The sequence below is a fragment of the Oncorhynchus nerka genome, linkage group LG3 (genome assembly GCF_034236695.1).
Source record: "Oncorhynchus nerka isolate Pitt River linkage group LG3, Oner_Uvic_2.0, whole genome shotgun sequence".
NCBI lineage: Eukaryota > Metazoa > Chordata > Actinopteri > Salmoniformes > Salmonidae > Oncorhynchus > Oncorhynchus nerka.
The window spans coordinates 15,699,419-15,721,529 of NC_088398.1; the positions used below are offsets into that span (position 1 = coordinate 15,699,419).

The 22,111-nt window shown below is 42.8% G+C and overlaps 1 protein-coding gene across 1 annotated transcript; it reads right to left on the reverse strand.

Annotated features, from left to right (window-relative positions):
- Positions 1-10,590: 10,590 nt before the first annotated feature.
- Positions 10,591-22,067, reverse strand: dcaf13 (ddb1 and cul4 associated factor 13). The gene is made up of 11 exons (XM_065008819.1): positions 21,902-22,067; positions 21,574-21,773; positions 21,274-21,381; positions 20,695-20,784; positions 20,284-20,439; positions 19,381-19,458; positions 18,222-18,304; positions 17,752-17,916; positions 17,446-17,581; positions 12,087-12,250; positions 10,591-11,351 (listed from the first exon to the last, which is right to left on the reverse strand). Exons 1-11 carry the CDS (start codon positions 21,969-21,971, stop codon positions 11,264-11,266), a joined length of 1,338 nt encoding a protein of 445 aa, XP_064864891.1. The 5' UTR covers positions 21,972-22,067; the 3' UTR covers positions 10,591-11,263.
- Between the last annotated feature and the right edge of the window lie 44 nt (positions 22,068-22,111).

Here is a 22,111-nt window from a genome sequence, read left to right on the forward strand (position 1 = left end):
ATACCATCTCTTACGTCAATGCTTCACTCCCTCAGTGTGCTACTGACACTAAGCAAGCTAGCAGGTAGCCTAGTGGTTAAGGGTGTTGGGCTGGTTTGAATCCCCGGGCTTTTGATGTGCCCTTGAGCAAGGCAGAAAACACTAATAGCTCCTGTAAATCTCTCTGGATTAGAGCATCTGTTAAATGACTAAGACGACAACATTCTATATTCCTTTAGCATACATTCTGCTTTACAGTGTCAAGAACCCCCCCAAACCCCCCTCTCCTGCTCTCTCTCTATCTATCCCCCCTCTCTATTTCCACCCCCCTTTCTCTCTCTCTCCCTCCCCTGGGGGTGGTGGGGGATGTGAGACTGTGCTGATGGGAGACTGCTCTTCACATGGTAAAGAGGGAGAGTGCGTGTCTACATTGTCCAGTGGGATGCTTTGGAGAAATGCACATGCCTCTTCACCTCACCACACAACCACACAACCATAATGGTCTCTGCTGTACACAACCACAGGTTTCTGCTGTCCTAAGTCACTATACAACCACTACATAACCACTACACAACCACTATACAACCACTACATAACCACTACACAACCACTACACAACCACTACGCAACCATAGGTTTCTGCTGTCCTAAATCACTATACAACCACTACACAACCACTACACAACCACTACACAACCACTACACAACCACTACAACCACAGGCTTCTGCTGTACAGCAAGGGGAAGAGCCTCCTCTGGTTCCTGGAGCTGTGAGGTCATGCCCTCTGAGGACTCCATTGCCCACAATGCAGCTAATGCTGCTATCTGCCTCTATGAGATGAATGAACTGGGCTGGGGAAATCAATTACATTACTATGCTAAAATGGTGAATGATAAGAAAGTCAATTCTTGGTCAAACCTCTTCATAAGCCCTCCACCCCCCACCCTCTTTACCTACCACACAAACACACCCACACACATGTACACACGCACACTCACACACACACACTTTGTGAGGAAGCACAGGGTTTTGCCAGCATGCTTTTTCTTCACATTGAGTTGTAACTCTGACATTACCGACCCATAGAATTCTCAGGTCCTGTGTGTTGATAAGACATCTTCCTAGTAACATGAGGAGTATGTAGAGAATCAAGAGCAAGAGAGGTAAAAGGTTGAGTCATGAAGGATGTCTAGGCAACTCTTACAAGACTATCATTATGGTCAACATACTGGCATTCATTAATCATTAACAACTCTGGACAGACAGGGTACATGGTCCCTGCCATACAAGTCCCTCTGGAGTAAAATACAGTACATACAGGGGTGGGGAATAGGGGGCAGGGTAGCCTAGTGGTTGGACTAGTAACCGGAAAGTTGCAAGTTCAAATCCCCAAGCTGACAAGGTACAAATCTGTCGTTCTGCCCCTGAACAGGCAGTTAACCCACTGTTCCTAGGCCGTCTTTGAAAATAAGAATTTGTTCTTAACTGACTTGCCTATTTAAATAAAGGTAAAATAAAAAATAAAATAAAAATTGCCCTGCTGTTTAGACGAGATGGAGCAGTGGGTGGGGACCGGGGCATCGTCTATTGCCCTGCTCTTTAGACGGGGGTGCAGGACCCGGACAGGGCCACGGTGGCAGACGTCTTAGACCCAGAATAGCACTATCTCGGTGGGAGTCCCTCACACGAGGCAGCTGCTGTAATTAGGGCTGTCAGTGGAGGCCCCTGGTGAGCACTGGGACACAGATAATGAGTCAGCCTACAAGACAAGGACCGCAGGAGTGGAGAGTGGCTGCAGAGACAGGGTCTCCTCCGCCGTGGGGCACCATGGGGCACCAGGTCACTCTCTGGAAGAAGTGGACCCCCGGGTCTCGTCTGGGCCTTGTGGGTTAACCCAACTAGGACTGCTGATCCTGGGCTGCAGATCTGTGGATCCTCCCTGTGGCCCTGGGTCTCTGCATCCCAGGGTGTTTGGGTGAGGAGGGGTCCCGGATCTGTCATTACTGTAACAGTCAGAGGTTCAGTGAAGCATGAGGAGCTGACCGGCTGCTGCAGCAGGCATACAGCTAGCTGGCTACAGTCTGTTTGAAGTGCCAGTGGACCTGGAGTGATGGATGCTGGTTAATTGGATTAGTGTGCACTGCCTTTAATCATTCCATATTGCATCACATCACCTAGTATTGGTGCTGTTCGTTAACTAAACTCATAGTACATGTATGGATGTTTCTCTGAACAAATCAGAGCTCTAGAACACCTTATGGCTCCTATAGAGACTATATCTGATTGGAAACAAAAAGTGGAATAAGTTGAGCTACTGTATATTGTAAGGATAGGAGGTTAGTATGGGGAAACAACCAATCGGTATCAGAGGGACATAAAATTGACCAAGCACTAGAGCCCTCAAACTCAAATCTGGACCTCAAAGCCAGTTCCACTCCAAAAATGATTTACAACTGAGACAACAGGTGAGTACAATTAATAATCAGGTAGAACAGAAAACCAGCAGGCTCTGGACCTCGTGGGGTCAGAGGTGAATACCCTGTCACTTTAACTTGAACATTTGATTGGCTATTTAGTGTAACTGGTACATTGTCTAATAATATCAAATTATGTAAGTGGATGTTTCTCTAAATTCATTTGAACACTGTTGGGATTTATAGCAGTTGTGATATGTAGTAATATATAGACAGATGAGGAACAACACACATGCTAGTATGTAGAATTGGGAAAGACTGAATAATGGCATGGGAGTCAGCAGTAGCAGCAGCAGTACTCTCCCTGCATTCCTCTGAATTGTCTGACATTGTCTTGGTACCAGGGTCAGGGACTTGGCAAACCCTACACATCTGGAGGCTTCTCTCTCTTTCTCTTTCTCTTTCTCTCCCTGTCTCTCTCTATTCTTTCTCTTTCTCCCTGTCTCCCCCTGTCTCTCTCTGTGTGTGTCTCTCTCTCTCCCTGTCTCTCTCTCTTCTTTCTCTTTCTCCCTGTCTCTCCCTGTCTCTCCATGTCTCCCCCTGTCTCTCTCTGTGTGTGTCTCTCTCTCTCCCTGTCTCTCTCTCTTCTTTCTCTTTCTCCCTGTCTCTCCCTGTCTCCCCCTGTCTCTCTGTGTGTCTCTCTTTCTCTCTCTTTCTCTCCCTGTCTCTCTCTGTGTCTCTCTCTGTCTCTCTCTCTCTGTCTCTTTCTTTCTCCCTGTCTCCCCTGTCTCTCTCTCTTCTTTCTCTCTCTGTCTCTCCCTGTCTCCCCCTGTCTCTCTGTGTGTGTCTCTCTCTCCCTGTCTCTCTCTCTTCTTTCTCTTTCTCCGTCTCTCCCTGTCTCTCCCTGTCTCCCCCTGTCTCTCTCTGTGTGTCTCTCTCTCTCCCTGTGTCTCTCTCTTCTTTCTCTTTCTCCCTGTCTCTCCCTGTCTCCCACTGTCTCTCTGTGTGTCTCTCTATCTCTTTCTCTCTCTTTCTCTTCCTGTCTCTCTCTGTCTCTCTCTCTCTCTGTCTCTCTCTTTCTCCCTGTCTCTCCCTGTGTCTCTCTCTCTCTTTCTTTCCCTGTCTCTCCCTGTCTCTCTCTCTGTCTCTTTCTGTCACTCTCTGTCTCTCTCTCTGTCTCTTTCTGTATCTCAGGATTCCTTCTAGTACATTACAGGTTGACTATCAAATGGCACCCTATTCCTTATATAGTGCACTAGTTTTGGCTAGAGCCTTATTCTATTCCCTATTCCCTATATAGTGCACTACTTGTGTCCATAGCAAAGCGTAGGTTCCTGTCTCATGTTAGGTGATACAGGATAAAAACACACCATGTCAAATAGCCCCTAAAACCTACATTGTATTTAACATGTGACATGTTTTTCAAACTGAACTGCTGTAGTCTGATACAGTGTGTTCACTCTGCTGACATCACTTGTTGACAAACAGCCCAGACTATAATACTAACATGAGTAACTGCTGTGAGGGTGACATACCCTGTGTGCATCCCAGTTGTCACCCTTCCCTATATAGTGCACTACTTTTGATCAGAGCCCTGTGTACTATGAGGGGAATAATAGTGTGATATTTGGCACACAACCCTCTTTGTTCACCTCTGCTAATGAGAGAAGACAGGGCAACTGAGGCATTTAGAGAGAAAGAGGTGGAGGAAGGAGAGGGAGAGGTGGAGAGAAGGGAGGGAGGAAGGGGGGAGGCCACACAGGGAACATGACAGGGTGATCATACATCTGCATTTAGTCCCTTAGCTACACTCTTATCCAGAGGGACTTACTTACAATAAGTGCATTCACCTATTGTAGGTAAAACAACCACACATCATGATAATTTGAAGTAAAACTACTCTCTGCAAAATCAGTGCTAGTAAGACTATGGAATGATACATATTTCTGCATTAGCCACATCCCAGCCCAACATCTCTACCCGTCGCAAGACCCACTGGTTGATGCTTATTTATAAAAATAAAAAAACAACTCAGACCTCATTCCCCCTATCTGAGATACCTACTGCAGCCATCATCCTCATTCACATTCTGTTAAAGGTCCCCAAAGCACACACATCCCTGGGTCGCTCCTCTTTTCAGTTCGCTGCAACTAGAGACTGGAATGAGCTGCAAAAAACACTCAAACTGAACCGTTTTATCTCCATCTCGTGATTCAAAGACTCAATCATGGACACTCTTACTGACAGTTTTGGCTGCTTCGTGTGATGTATTGTTGTCTCTACCTTTCTTGCCCCTTTGTGCCCGATAATGTTAGTACCATGTTGTGCTGCAGCCATGTTGTGTTGCTACCATGTTGTTGTCGTGTGGTGTTGCTACCATGCTGTGTTGTCATGTGTTGCTGCTATGCTATGTTGTTGTCTTAGGTCTCTCTTTATGTGGTGTTGTGGTGTCTCTCTTGTTGTGATGTGTGTTTTGTCCTATATTACATTTTTAATCCCAGCCCCCATCCCAGCAGGAATCCTTTTGTTTTTTGGTAGGTCGTCATTGTAAATAAGAATATGTTCTTAACTGACTTGCCTAGTTAAATAAAGGTTCATTTAAAAAATGTAAAAACACCCCAGTCTCTGTGTGTCTGAAAATAATGAACTTTAGAAAAAGTGACTGAGTGACCATGTCGCCTGTAAGGTAGACTAGCATCCTTGCTGCACACACTCAGTTAGTTATGCTACGCTAGGCTCTGACATCACAGGCAGCCTGCATGGCTGTGAGTGACTAAAGCTGACAATCGCTTTACCTCCGAGAGAGAGAGAGAGATGGCAGAGAGAGGGCGAGAGAGCGTGAGAGAGAGAAGAGAAAGAAAGGGAAAGAGAGAGAGAGAGAGAGAGAGAGAGAGAGAGAGAGAAGAGAAATACAAAAAGCACTCAGCGATGGGAAAAACAGCCAGGGATGATTCACACGCAGGCAGCACCACAAACTGAGGTGGCCTGCCTTCCATTATGGAGTCTGTGAGTCATATTTACCACAGTATTGCTCCACTAGGCGACTTCCTCCCCAGTCCCCATCAGAACAAACCCAACTGTTAATATTTACCCGATGACGGAAATCATCAGTCTCTGGAGGTACTTCAGACAAGGTGTGCATCACAAATGGTACTCTATTCTCTATAGAGTGCACTACTTTTGAGCAAGGCCCATAGGTAATGCATTATAAAGGAAATAGTGTGCCATTTGGGACTAAGAAAAGGACGGACATCTGGAATCCAAAAGGCTCTTTGGAAAAACCTGCATGTTGGCCCTTGAACCACTGTGTAGATCCACGAGGGAACTACTCAGAACCAACCTGTGGTACAATATCTCCGCATATCTATTCAAATTCCAAAGACTTAAGGAGAGGAAAGTAGATGAAAAAAATACAGCAGTCTTAATATAATCCCAAAACCACAGTAAAATAGAGGATGTTTGAGACTTTTCCACAAAAAATGAAGTTACAGTTTATGGAAACACAACCGGTTGTTTCATGAGGATAATACAATATATGCAGGAAGTGACTAGATAGAGATAACTGTGTTCAATATTTAGTATCACACTAAAAGCGTTGTCAAATGCATGTCAATAATTTGGCACACAAAGCTTAGACTATGAATAGCGATGAATGATCCATCTACACGCGCAAACTTCAACAGCATAGGGACTGTGCTGCTGCTCTATGCATAGAACTGGACAGCGCCGTGGTGCTGAAATGCTCAGCGACATCTGATTCTGCACACACAGGAGAAGGAACGTTCCCGTTTTTATAACACTGACAGATAGGCTAACGTTGAAAATCATTATACAGGACATATCTAATTATTTATTCAAACGCCATTGTTTCATCATTGTTGTGTAATATGTACGTGATTGAAAAGGAAGTAGTATGATTTGACGCGAAGATGGCGCCCGTTGCTAACCCAACCCAAAGCCAACAGAGTGAGAAGGCCGCTTAATAGCCTAGGATTCAAATACACTGCTAACTGTTGAAAGGCATAGGCTACTGAAGCATATTCATGCGACTCAAAGATTCTTCTCCCTGCTCATATTATCCGAAAATTCATTTGGAGAACAGACTAAATGCATAGCCAACATGCTGCCTTATTGTAAAAGCTATTTCTACAGGCAATGATGTTCATAAATATATCTTATCTACACTCAGAACGATCAGCCCATTAGAACAGGCAACATGTGCAGGACGTAGGCTACGTAACCCTGAAATGTGATCAGCTCCAGCTCGCGACAACCAGTTACAACAGGGTTACCCCAACCCAGCACTCACTGCACGAGCACGGCTGACGTGACAGTTAGCGCGCGATGTCCCCACAATGACTCTGTCTCTTTCTCCACTCTCTCTCTCACACGTTTGAATGATAGCGAATCATAATGGCTTACTTTAGCATTGACTGTTCCTTCTCATCTTCCTTTTTCTGTCGGTCCATGACGTCCAGGATGATCTTCCTCTCATCCTCGGTGAGGTGGCTGAGGTCCGGCAGGTCGGGTAGGGCTCCAGCCGGCGGGGGGGCGCCTGGGCCCCGGGGCCCGAGTGGAGCTGACATCGCTACACACAATTGCTAAAAAATAATAATAATAACATTTTTTTTTTAAAGACCAACATTGAGTGATAGAATGAATATACTTAATTTTAATAGAAAATTGCCTAATTTCAAAATCATATGGCTTCTCTCTAATATTAGTCTGAAATATTCAATTGGTGTGGTTCTTGTGTTCATAATCATAACCACTAGCATAGGCTACCCTAATGCAAGACATTTCGGTTGGATTGTTCACATATATTCTGACGCATGCCGGTATATTTGGGCTTTAATAATAAGACACAATATGTCAAAATGTTCATTTTTACAAGGAATGCAGACATGCTTTCTATATAGCCTCAATTTCCACCCAATACACGAACCTTATCTGAATGGGATTCAGCGGTTCTGGTATAGCAGGCTGCTACAGCTCATAATAAATACAGAGAAATGAATCGGTGAGGAACACAAGACACATATCCAACAGAATCATCGCCTAATTCTCACACAAACTCCCCAATTCCAGTAGCCTATGAGACATACACTGGAGATGCTGGACAGAGGCCCTTTGGTTTTATAACCAAAATGTACGGTCTTCTGGAAACAAGCATTCCAAACACAAGTATCCTATTCCATTCACGGATGAATTGTAGAGAAACATAGAATAGAGCTCTTGCCTTTTATTTTGCAATCATGTTAAATCCTGTCTAACCCATCGCGGTCATCCTTTAGAATGGGTTTGCTCGCATTTTGAAATAAAGACGTCGCCTCTTTCCTTGTTTGTTAGTACTTCTTTCGAGTCCTTGCCCCACACTCTCTTTCTCGCTTTCCTCCAGGTTTATAATTCTTGGAGATTTCTTAAATGCACAAAAATGGATGCAATGAAAAAATCCTGATAGGAAGAGTAGGCGGAGCGATAGAGACGCGTAGAACAAAGCTGAGCGCGAGTGGCTCATGAAAAAGGAAGGGGAGAGGGGCGATTGTCGACGTATTTTCGTTGACATCAGGCATTTGCAAAACACGGACTGGAAGTCATTTGCTGCTGGACCAGATTATAAAAAACATTTGCCTGCTAAAGAGCAGTTTCGGAAGAAAGGTGTTCTGAAATGTACAGCGAAAGTTCAAATCTTCATCAGCACACAATTAAACTGGCACATTAGAAATGGGCATTTCAACACCATGTCGCTGTCCAGTTTGCTGTGTGGTGCAGCATATTGTTGAGCAGCAAACATTCTCATCTGATAGGATTGCCTCTCCAACTGGAGGAATGAATAAAGTTGTGTTATACAGCATTCCTATTCCTAATTTGGTAACACTTTATACTACTTTTAACCATCCAGGTACAATAATAACAAATAAAAAACATTTGTCCTAGAAAAAAGCTAGCACCAACACAGTCCATGTCTATCATTGATTTATCAGCTGCTTCTTGTGCCACTGCTTCTTAACATTTTAGTCCCATCATGTCAAACACCTCTCTTATCCACTCTCACCCCATCCCAAGGCCCAGCCCCCTCATCCCAAGGTCCAGACCTAACCACTTACCCGAAGGCTCAGTCCTAATCCCTCATCAAGGCCCAACCCTAACCCCTCATCTCAAGGCCCAGCCCTAACCCTTCATCTGAAGGCACAGTCCTAACCCCTCGACCGAAGGCCCAGCCCCAACCCCTCATCTCAAGGCCCAATCATAACCCCTCATCTGAAGGCCCAGTCCTAACATCCCCCCCTTCCCAAACCGTGCCCATGATCCAGGTTTGATAGGATTATGAAATAAGGCATAAGCATCATAGCTAAATCCTTCTGTGATAAAGTGGATTGAACACTATGCCTCATAAAGAATAAATCCATTAGCATCAATACACTGAGCCCAACACAAGCTAATCCACTTTGAGTCAGAATGCCAAGAAATCATTAAACACCAAAACACTGATAAAAGTGTGTTGAACTTGTAGCTACTGCTTTACTTAATCCTCTTTGTATCTCGGGCGGTACATAAGGCTGCAACAATCTTCTGCCATCAGTCTCCATCTTTGGCCACAGCTTGTGCTATCCCATGAGACCCATCACTTCAAGCTCAGCCACTACTCTCCGTCGCTAGGTAGTTTTTGGCCTGCCTCGCTTGCTCTTTCCAGTTGTTGTCCACCTGAAGGCAACTTTGGGGATCCTTTCTGGTGGCATACTTAACACTTGTCACAGCCAACGAAACCTTCATCTATAGTAAACACTATACAAGATCATGCACCTTGAGTCACAATGGTAAAAAAAATCATTGGTAAAAAGAATCTGTCTAATTTTCTGTTTGACGGCCCTGCAACATACAGTTGAAGTCGGAAGTGTACATACACTTTAGCCAAACTCATTTAAACTCAGTTTTTCACAATTCCTGACATTTAATCCTAGTAAAAAATGTCCTGTTTTAGGTCTGTTAGGATCACCACTTTATTTTAAGAATGTGAAATGTCAGAATAATAGTAGAGAATTATTTATTTGAGCTTTTATTTCTTTCATCACATTGCCTTTAAATTGTTTAACTTGGGTCAAACGTTTCAGGTAGCCTTCCACAAGCTTCCCACAATAAGTTGGGTGAATTTTGGCCCATTGCTCCTGACAGAGCTGGTGTAACTGAGTCGGGTTTGTAGGACTCCTTGCTCGCACAGTCTTTTTCAGTTCTGCCCACAAATTAACTATAGGATTGAGGTCAGGGCTTTGTGATGGCCACTCCTATACCTTGACTTTGTTGTCCTTAAGCCATTTTCCACAACTTTGGAAGTATGCTTGGGGTCATTGTCCATTTGGTAGACCCATTTGCGACCAAGCTTAAACTTCCTGACTGATGACTTGAGAGGTTGTATTCAATATATCCACACAATTTTCCTACCTATCCATTTTGTGAAACACACCAACCCCTCCTGCAGCAAAGCACCCCCACAACATGATGCCACCCCCGTGCTTCACAGTTGGTATGGTGTTCTTCGGCTTGCAAGCATCCCCCTGGTGTTTATACTTGCGCACTAGTTTGTACAGATGAACGTGGTACCTTCAGGCATTTGGAAATTGCTCCCAATGATGAACCAGACTTGGTCTACAATTCATTTTCTGAGGTCTTGGCTTTTGATTTTCCCTAGATGTCAAACATTTTCTGGAATTTTCCAAGCTGTTTATAGGTACAGTCAACTTAGTGTATGTAAACTTCTGACCCACTAGAATTGTGATACAGTGAATTATAAATGAAATAATCTGACTGTAAACAATTGGTTGGAAAAATTACAAGCACAAAGTAGATGTCCTAACCAACTTGAAAAAACTATAGTTTGAGAACAAGAAATTTGTGGAGTGGTTGAAAAACGAGTTTTAAATGACTCCAACCCAAGTGTATGTAGACTGCCGACTTCAACTGTAGGTATATCAATTACAATACAGACCTCCTTGGTTACTAGAACTCAGGCACATTAAAATAACCATTCAGAAATATATGACTAAAATATACCAAACAAAACACAAATTATGCTAATCTGAGCACCTTGGATATTAATTGTATACTTTTAAAAAATGTAATAAACAAGCGTTGAAAAGTATTGTCGCATCGATATGAGAATCAAAAACCAAAAAACAGTACTCATTTCAGACCCAAAAATATCATACCACATCTTTATTAGCAGTGTATCAAATACAAAAATCACTGTCAATATAGTCAACCAATCAGCATCATGCAATCTAAGGTTACTGAATCAGTAAACAATAGCTGAATGTATGTGGTGGTGTAGGGAGGACAAACATTTTCAAGATAGTTTATTTTAGAAACTTTCTGGTGATATTTGACGCATGTTGTTCTTGATTTCTAGTGTATTCTTATACAATATCATCCCCAAATTAATGTTCCAACAATAGCATTCATGAAATCTTCATCTGGGGGTACAAAGTTTTACCATGACAGTTGAGACACTTATGTCAGCAAACTTCAAAATATTGACCCATATTTCTCTTTTGTAATCAAGCCTTGGAGAGGTGGAATGAATTCTTTCAAAGTTTTAGATAGGGTTGTGTTCAGGGGGTGTGTGTTCAGGAGGGTGCAGTCTTTTGAACATTGCAGATTAGAATGTCATGAATATAACTGAAACGATCCACAACATTGTGTGCAGGGTTGCAAAATTCTGGTATCTTTCCCAACTGGCCAGGTTTGTCAGAAATCCAGTTTGGGAAACATACCGACATTTTGCAAACTAGCTGTGTATGTCTGAACGTGGCCCAAGTGTTTGTAGAGGCAGAGTAGTCCTTCAGTCCTCCAACGCCACACGGTCACTGGCGTCCTATTTCACAACGGTGACCACATGTTTCTCTTTCTCCGTCACCACGGGCATGGAGCCAGGCTTGCTGTGCTTGCGTACGTTCCTCTCCCTGGGACACACAATGAGGCAGAAATGAACTCAAACATCAGGAACCAATTCATGAGAATATTCAGACACAGAGAGAGAACCGTTAGCAGAGTACACAAAGGAGTTAGTGTACTCTGTAGAATACACTAATAATGACATGTGAAAAATACACAGAGCATGTAGCTCCTAGGTACACATGGATGATATATTACAATCATGTGTTACTACGTTTCAGGACCAAACATCAACAGACTAATATTTGATGAATCATCAACTGGTCATGACGACACCATCACATCCCCTTAGAGACTTTAGTGTAAATGAGCAAAAAGCCCATGATGACCAAGCCATGAGGGACCATCCTGTCGCCCATTAGGGTAAGTGTGCCTTGGTAGGGCAGTCAGACCTATTCTGGCAGCCAGCTACAGCCTCAACCACTACATGGACCTTCTGCCATAGTTGGACAGAGGCCAGGGTAGTTCTGAACCTACTGTGTTAACAGAGATTGACAGTTTCCTTTGTGGCGAGGCCACAGACCAGGTCAACCACCCGAAAACCTCCTCCCATCAACACAGACAAATAACATCCAAAACAACACTAACCTTCCCAAGAACTCAATTCTACTGATATACATACTGTAATATATAGACTTCTGTGGTTAGACTGTTACAAACAAGAGTATTGAGGATATGTGCAGGTAGAGAACAGAAAGCCACTGGAGGGTAGACAGAGGCGTGGGTAAAGGAGGAGCCCATACTTCCTGCGGCGAGCCTCCTTCATGACACGCAGCTCCTTGCTCTGGCTGTAGATGGACTTGGGCAGGTGGCGGTGGCGCGAGATGCGGCGGATCTGAGGGTGGTGCTGGAACTTCTCCTTCAGCTTCTGGCTGTAGTTCACAGCTGCCTTCTCCCTAGGAGCCAGCTAGACCACGGGGGGGACAACAGAGAAAAATAAATAGTATTATAGTATAGTATACTATTTTATGACGTTTCCACTAGATCAGGGTATGACATTTTTTGGCTATGGAAAGGGAGAGAGCTCGAAAGATTTTTCAAATACATTTAGGAATTATTGTCATTCTCAATGGATGTAAAAACAGACTTAGTTTGCTTGCTGTTTGAGGTGAAGAAAAGACTACAGAGAAGCTCCACAGCTTGCGGTGGTGCATTAAGCCAATCAGAAATACTATTAGATCCCCAAATGGGCACATTTATATGCCTACATTTGCGAGCAGGCCAGGTAGCCTATAGGCCAACTTCAATGCGTAAAATCAGTTGTGTGTCCTTACTCAATATTGACAGGAGCACTCCAAACAAGACAATGACTAAATTGACAAAACAAATAACGGAATGAAATAAACCAAAACTTGTTTCTCACAAGTGTAGCATAGGTTGTGCGCGCCGCAAACAATGTGTCCACTCCGACAATGAGAACGGTAAAAGACTGGAATAATAATACATGAACTGTTCAGAGGAGACTGTGTGAATCAGGACTTCATGGTTGATTTGTTGCAAAGAAACCACTACTAAAGGACACCAATAAGAAGAAGAGAGACTTGCTTGGGCCAAGAAACACAAGCAATGGACATTAGAACGGTGGAAATCTGTCCTTTGGTCTGATGAGTACAAATGTGAGATTTTTGTTTCCAACCGCCGTGTCTTTGAGATGCAGACTATGTGAACGGATGATCTCCGCATGTGTGGTTCCCCCCGTGAAGCAAGGAGGAGGTGTGATGGTGCTTTGTTAGTGACACGGTCAGTGATTTATTTAGAATTCAAGGCACACTTAACCAGCATGGCTACCACAGCATTCTGCATCTCAACAGTTGATTGATGTGGAGATGTGTTTGTTACCTGAACTCTGTGAAACATTTATTTGGGCTGAAATCTGATGACCTTATCCTCTGTGGCAGAGGTAAATTCCACAAATAACAGGTTTACCTTGTTAAAAAGGGATTTAAATGCATTCCACGTGACTACCTGTTTGAGAGAATGAGTGTGGAAAGCTGCCACAAGGCAAGTGGGGGCTACTTTGAAGAATCTCAAATATAAAATATATTTTGATTTGTTTAACACTTTTTGGTTAAAATACATGATTCCCTGTGTGCCATTTCATAGTGTTGATGTCTTCACTAATATTCTACAATGTAGAGAAAAGTAAAACAAAGAAAAACTCGTAAATAAGTAGGTGTCAAAACCTGAGACTGGTACGGTATATTTACTACTGCTCAACTAAAAACAATACTGGTCGACTAAAAGCCTAACGACCAACCTATCGACCAGTCCTAGCACCGTAAGTAGTACATAAACAACATTCACATTCCAATCTGAATGAATGGTTCGAGAGCAGGCTATAGACAGCCGTCCAACACACCCTTCACTCTCCATCTCCCTTCCTCTCCCTCATAAAAAATCTTGAGCGTCTCTCATTCTCTCCGGACGTAGTTTCCGAGGCTCTCTAATTGGCCACTCTTCCAAGGCTTTTATTCCAATTCTAATTCATTCAATTTGAAGGGAGATTAGCTAATAGCTGCTGCTGATGTTGAGGTACACTGCTTCCCTTAGACCAGGCCAACAACCTGTTAAATGTTATTTATGAAAACCTTAACATTTCCAGTGAAAAAGGAGCAGAGCAACACTGACTCTGCAGAGTTTTCTATGGCCTCAACGCTCTTTCAATAGAAAATGAGTAGTAGGCTTAAGGTGTTATGTAGCGGTATGAGCCGTGTTTCCAGAGATAGTGAGCTCCAAATGTATTGTATTGACAGTGACAAATGTGTTGTTTTGGCTCTGTACTCCAGCAACTTTGGTTTTGAAATTATACAATGACTGAGGTTAAAGTGCAGACTGTCAGCTTTAATTTGAGGGTATTTTCATTCATATCGGGTGAACCGTTTAGAAATTCCAACACCCATTTAGGGGACCAAAAGTATTGGGGCAAATTCACTTATATGTGTATTAAAGAGGTCAAGTTTAGTATTTGGTCCCATATTCCTAGCACGCAATGATTACATTAAACCTGTGACTACAACATTTTTGGATGCATTTACTGTGAGTTTTGGTCATGGTAGCTGTGTGTTTTGGTCATGGTATCATCCACATTAACGTAGAAGTATTTAGAAACATTTTATTCTTATTTACAATAAAAAAGTGACTCCAATATGATATAATACCATATTTACCATTCATTTCTATGGGGCACAAAATGATCTGAAACCACCAAAACAAACAGCAAAAGCATTCAACAAATGTGTATATTCACAGGCTTGATGTAAACATTGTGTGCTAGGAATATGGGACCAAATACTCAACACTTCACTACTTAAATAAACATAAGTGAATTTGTACCAATACTTTGTCTTCGTAAAATGGGGGGACTGTACAAAAAGTGCTGTCATCTCTAAACGGTTCACCTGATATGGAGTGAAAAGTGCTGTCATTTCTAAACGGTTCACCTGATATGGAGTGAAAAGTGCTGTCATTTCTAAACGGTTCACCTGATATGGAGTGAAAAGTGCTGTCATTTCTAAACGGTTCACCTGATATGGAGTGAAAAGTGCTGTCATTTCTAAACGGTTCACCTGATATGGAGTGAAAAGTGCTGTCATTTGGAGTGAAAAGTGCTGTCATTTCTAAACGGTTCACCTGATATGGAGTGAAAAGTGCTGTCATTTCTAAACGGTTCACCTGATATGGAGTGAAAAGTGCTGTCATTTCTAAACGGTTCACCTGATATGGAGTGAAAAGTGCTGTCATTTCTAAACGGTTCACCTGATATGGAGTGAAAAGTGCTGTCATTTCTAAACGGTTCACCTGATATGGAGTGAAAAGTGCTGTCATTTCTAAACGGTTCACCTGATATGGAGTGAAAAGTGCTGTCATTTCTAAACGGTTCACCTGATATGGAGTGAAAAGTGCTGTCATTTCTAAACGGTTCACCTGATATGGAGTGAAAAGTGCTGTCATTTCTAAACCTGATATGTTCACCTGATATGGAGTGAAAAGTGCTGTCATTTCTAAACGGTTCACCTGATATGGAGTGAAAAGTGCTGTCATTTCTAAACGGTTCACCTGATATGGAGTGAAAAGTGCTGTCATTTCTAAACGGTTCACCTGATATGGAGTGAAAAGTGCTGTCATTTCTAAACGGTTCACCTGATATGGAGTGAAAAGTGCTGTCATTTCTAAACGGTTCACCTGATATGGAGTGAAAAGTGCTGTCATTTCTAAACGGTTCACCTGATATGGAGTGAAAAGTGCTGTCATTTCTAAACGGTTCACCTGATATGGAGTGAAAAGTGCTGTCATTTCTAAACGGTTCACCTGATATGGAGTGAAAAGTGCTGTCATTTCTAAACGGTTCACCTGATATGGAGTGAAAAGTGCTGTCATTTCTAAACGGTTCACCTGATATGGAGTGAAAAGTGCTGTCATTTCTAAACGGTTCACCTGATATGGAGTGAAAAGTGCTGTCATTTCTAAACGGTTCACCTGATATGGAGTGAAAAGTGCTGTCATTTCTAAACGGTTCACCTGATATGGAGTGAAAAGTGCTGTCATTTCTAAACGGTTCACCTGATATGGAGTGAAAAGTGCTGTCACCTCTAAACGGTTCACCTGATATGGAGTGAAAAGTGCTGTCACCTCTAAACGGTTCCCCTGATATGGAGTGTAAAGTGCTGTCGTACAAAGCCAAAACAAAGAATGTGTCACTGCCCAATACTTTGAGCTTGCTGTATGTATAGGCTATATATAGCAATACTTCTCATGACTGTCATGAGAATGTATGATGCATACAATAATTGGTGTGATTTCAAAAGGTGAATTTACAATATGTCAAAGGTCAATGTTACTCCAAGTAACATGAAAAATAGGATCACGGGACAAAAAAGAATGACACAGTCACAGTGAGGTCAAAGGTAATCTCATAGAATGGCATCAAAATCCAAAACCAGAGAGACACTGCAGTTGCAACAAACAGGCTGAAGACTTCCAATCTTCCTGAGATCTGACAGACAGCCTTGATTCAGCATTTCTTTTTAATTAAAGACCCTTCCAGTCCAACTTGATTGTTAATGCTTCATTATTTCCAGAGTGGCCGCTCTCTTTAAGTGATTGGGCCTATTCAAACTGCTGATAGCAGCTGGGCTCGTCTGATCTGTTTAAGTGCAAAGCTACAGAATAAATCACCTCTTATACACTGACAGTAAAACAAGTGCCAATATGTTCCCAATTCTCCAGTGTTAAGCTGCATTAAGGGAATAAGGAAGAGTGAAGTAGAAGGGGGATGGATATTGGAGATGGCACCGAAAAACGTCCATTCATCTACCTTGCAATTCATCCTTGTAGGCTAAATGCTGGTTTTGGCATCAGATGAAAGGAGTAAGGCTAGATGGTGAAAGAATGTTTAAGATACGCAAAACAGAACCTTATATTTCAGGTAATGTGTAAATAATGTCTTGAACATACAGAGAGTTAAGAGGTTGAGGAAAACATAACAGTAATGCCAAAGTGGGCAAAAATTACATCCAATATTTGGGCTGGGCGATGCTAACGTTAGCCTGCTGTAACACCTCTAAGTAATTCAAGTCACTATTTCCCCAAAAATACATTTTAGTAAACTATCCCTTTAAATCCACTCTATAGTGCCACATTGCCCACACTGACTGACTGGTCAGACTTTGTCTATTGGTAATCAAGAGTTCCAAATAGCTCCAGTCTGTCACTAACCCTGCTCTGCTGTCCCTATTGATCCATTGTACTTATTGAAAGTGATTCTGTTCCAAGTCAGTCAGCATCCATCAGAGCCCTTGGCAGTGCCACTGCTGTTGGCACCCTGGCCTCTCTCTCTCTTACCATGCAGAGCGTACCACGGTGGGCATCAGGCCATGGCAGGTTGAGGAATCCAGCAAACTCGCAAAACGGAAGGCCAAAATCAGAGCTCCAACAAATGCATCAGAATATTAGCATATGGGCCTATCAGTTATTGGTAAGAACTAAAAATGTATCTGGGATCCATCTTTCTTTCATGACATGACTTTTGATACCCGACACCTGCAAGTTACAGGACGTGCGTACACTACTTCTAAAGGAGAGGAAGAGGACTGTGTGTCTCACCAATCCCAACTTCTCAGCAGCATTGGCCTTCCACAGTCTGATGTTCATCTCATCTGAAGCACTCAGGATGTACTTGTTGTCTGACGACCACTTTATGGAGATGACGTGCTGCATGCGCTTGGTGTGGTACACCTCCCTGTGAGGTCACACACACAACCACACACACTGAACACAATGTTGCTGTACAAAAATAAATACATCAAAGCTGATGATAAACACACACGGAGACGTAGGATTCAGAACAACAACCCTGGAGTAGCCAGCAATCTGCTGGAACCCAGTGTCTGAACCACTGGCACCACTAACCTGCTGTGGCCACTGTCTTTGGGGAAGATGCGGATGGTCTTGTCAAAGCTGGCCGAGACAAACTCCTTACCAGTTGGAGAGTAGTCTACATCCAGCACAGCTGAGACATGGTCCATGTGGACGGTGAAAGGCTTGTCCAGGTACCTCATATCATATGTATACAGACTGAAGGGGGAGGAGACGCATGCGGTTGGTTAATAAACACAAAGATCAGATGTTAACACACACCACCGTGCTTCTCTAATTTGTGGTGCAAGGACAGTAAATACAAACACTCGTGAGACATGCTGTTATTGTAAAATAAGTGTAAATGTACATTAGAAATAATAATTATATGACTCCCCAAACAATTGCATGAACAAAATCATTATTAGCATTGGAAATACAAACTTCTCTCCGGGAATGAATGAGGCCTATGTGATGTAGGGAACATGTTGTAAACTCAACACATGTTGAATTGCATCACTCACTTGTAATCTTCATTAGAGCAGGTGAAATTATAAGCTTCCATGGGATTCCAGCACAAAGTGTTGCTCCTCATATTCATGATTACCTATATAGGAAATCACACATTCATACTTCAATACACTAACCACTAGACACATTCAGTAATGAGAGGACAGTATGGAATGGGAAATGAGTTTAGTAAAGGGCAAAGTCATGGGCAGTAGGGCTGATATGGACGATATGGGCAAAAAAATCTAATGGCAATTTTTCTACCAAATATTGAGATTGCAATTTTACATCAAAACACTTGGTTTTCCTGTTAGAATCATAGAAATAGAATGATCATTCAAATGTTATGGTTGGAATACAGTGGCTACTTGGAATGCAGTTTTGTTTGGCATGACAATGAGGAAAGGGAGGAGATGGTTGTGACAGAGTAAGAACCAAAGTGTTGGTCAGCGTTTCCCATGGCCAGCAGCCTACCATGCCTTGCCTCTGACCCGACTCCATGTGGCCACTAAAGATTCCATGGCACATATCGTAAGAGTAGGGGTGTTAACCCCGGTGTCCTGAATTCCTAATCTGGCTACCTAAATGGCTCCTTCCTCTCCCCTGTAACTATTCCCCAGGTCATTGCTGTAAATGAGAATGTGTTCAGTCAACTTACCTGGTTAAATAAATTAAATGGAACCCTAATTAGATTTAAATAGATGAGAGCAAGTTACACAAACGAATAGAAAAATAAAGAAAATGTGAATTTATATTAAGAAGCAAAGTGGAAAGCTGTGTCGTTCTTGTTAGAAAGAAATCTGTTGACTGCATGCTGTTTGGTCAATGCATGCAGTGAATCTGGAGCACGAGGAACTGCCTGCTTGAGTGACAGGGGCCGGGGCTTTGTGTGTGGGATTGGGAAGCGGCCAAAAGAGGAGAGAAGGCGAACTCTTGTCAACTAGAATAATATATCAAAAGTTTTTAAAAAACAGGCGTTAGACAGATGGCTAAGTGGCATTTCAAAATATTGCAGCCTCTTGCGATATGGATATTGCGCATGTCAATTTAGATTAAAATTGGATTACTTGTGCAGTTCTAATGGGTAGCATCCCAAACAGCACACTACGAGCCCTCGTCAAATGGTAGTGTACTAAATAGGGTGTCATTTGGGATGTAAACGTAGAAATGTACCTTTTTAAGAGGTGTCGCTTCCCTCATGTCATACAGGACAATACTTCTGTCAGAGGCACAACTTGCTAGAAGTTCAGTCTGAGGAGAAAAGCAGGAAGGTCAACAAAACATTTTTCTAAAAGTCATACAATTCTGTGTTTTATACAACCTTTGACCAACATAGTCCTGATATGGGTATAGCCTCCATTATTCTGGTGTATGGAGGCTATAGCCAAAGATATCTATAACTAACACAAGACAGTTCATCTGTGTCATTTACAGTTTGAACAGACAAAGCATAGTGGGCAAAACAAGCAAGGAGGTAGGCAAAGCCAAGCACGAGCTAGCAAGATCCTATTGGCGCGTTGTAGAATGTATTTGCATATTTCCGTTAGAGAACGCCTCCTCTGTGAGGTGTGTGTGTGCACAAACTCAATTCGACCTTGCACTCCTTCTAAACAACGCATTTTTTTCCCCCAGTTTGGCAAAGCGTCATGTCTATAAATATTAGTACACTGTGTTCGTAACAGATTCTAGTTTTGGGAACAGAAAAAATGTATTGTTTCAACAATGAGAATTTGCAGAATGTCAGCCCAGTTTCCCCTAGTCCCATCCTCTCCCACCACCCACGACTGGACTTCCTCTCACTACTATACATTTTGGTGGTCAGAAAACATTCTAAACGGATACTTCAGCTTTATAGCCTCTGTGACGTGTCTGGGTTACACCTTCTGTCTGTGCTATAGCAATGTCAGGGTCCGTATTCACCAAGAGTCTCAGAGCAGAAGTGCTAATCTAGGACCAGCTTTGCCTTTCAGATTATAATTAACAAGACTATATGGACATGGATGACCTGATCCTAGATCAGCAATCATACTCTGAGACACTTTCTGCTACAATCCACACAGGGAAAGAGTTGATTACCTCTACAGGGTTGAAGCGGACACAGCTGAAACTGTCCACACCCCAGGAGAAGGAGCGGATGGGGCTGCTGCGTTGCTCATCCCAGATGTCCACCTGCTGGCCACACGTCACAAACACCCCCTCCTTCTGGTGGTGGTCGATGCTAGTGAACACAGACTGGAAGGAACAAACATCCTCAATCATCATCACAGACTTGGGGGAATACATTACAACAACCATCATAATCACCCTGACTGTAGGGAATATCTCCAAACCCATCATTCTTATCATCATGGGCTTAAAGCCACAATCTTTAATGATTGGTCCACTCAATGGTATGCACATGTTACAGTGTCAGATAGGTTTGGTCAGAGATACACTCTCAGGGATATTAACTGAGCAGAATAATGACAGACAACTCCTCCTCCATACCTTTCCAAGAATAGTATTGAGAGGTTCCTCTTCCTCTCCGTAGTCAGGAGTCTCCATCTTCCACTGTTTTATAGTCTTGTCATCACCAACCTGTTATTCAGAAACACAAGCATGTTTACTTTCACAGAAGTTTGAGGTTGATTCATAATGAAGTTGTGTCACAAGACTGCAATTCAGCAGAGGGCAACCATTCTGTGAGATAAACCCAGGGGTGAATTCATTTAGTCTGTTGGAAAACATTTTGCAATGGAAACCCATTTACTCCACATGGAAAACATTTTGCAACAAAAACAATAGTTTCTATTAGAGCAATTTAGATAGAATGAAACTGGGAGGGACCTGTTTACTTCCGTTTGGTACCTCGAGTAAACGGTAAACAGTTTCCGTTGCAACAGACCAAACATTTTGCAACGGAATCCAAGTAATTAATATACCCCTGGTCTGGTTAGTATACACTAGACAGGAAACGGAAGCAAATGGGCCAGAATGGGGAGGTTCTATGTGAACTTATCCATTGCACAACATTAAGTTAGTGTGCCCTAGTGAATACAACCTTGGATAGTGGAACAGATACTGTACCGTAAAGAAGGAGGTGCCACAGAAGCGGACGACCATCCCCCTGACAAAGCCTTCATGGGCCTGGAGTGTACGAACACACTCACGTTTGGTTAGATTCCACACCTTCAGCTGAGAAACAAATCAGTTAGTCTTACAGTATAAACAGGTCATTTAGATGCATCATCTCAATGCACAGACTTATCATTATATATGTTTGACCATTCCAAAGTTAGACATGTAGCCTATAATTCTTGGATTTGCAATCAACTCATATTTAACCAGGCCATTGCTAACTCAAAGTACAGTTAGTTAGTTAACTACCTCTCCATCGCAGGAGCCGGACAGCATTGTGGAGAGGCTCTTAGGGTGCTTGGCCATGCAGTTCACCCCATCCCTGTGGCCGTCCAGAGAAGCCAGGAACGGCTTGGCGAACACGCGCTCCAGCTTGGTGGCATTCAGGGCACGGGTGTATTCTCTTGGCACCTCGAACGGATGGAGGGACGGGTCGTAATTTCTTGGTACTGTAGGTTACATACACTGTTAGAAGAAGTTTTTTTGACAGTGCCGATTGAGCTAGCTATATCTCTATACCATGGATTGAACTGTGTGTTAGCTAATATGCACTAGCTGGCTAACTATCTGTACTTACCACGCTGGATATCCAACTTCGTCTCACGGACGTAGTCGTCCGGATTCCTGGAGAGGACTTTAACTTTCATTGCGTGAATGTGTATAAAGCTCTATACTTCTTCCACCAAAAATGTAACACGGTAAAATGTTTCGTACGGCCATGTGTTTACGTGTGACCTCACCTACCGGATGTTGAGGGCAATATCCGCCCTTATTTAACGGAAGTGTG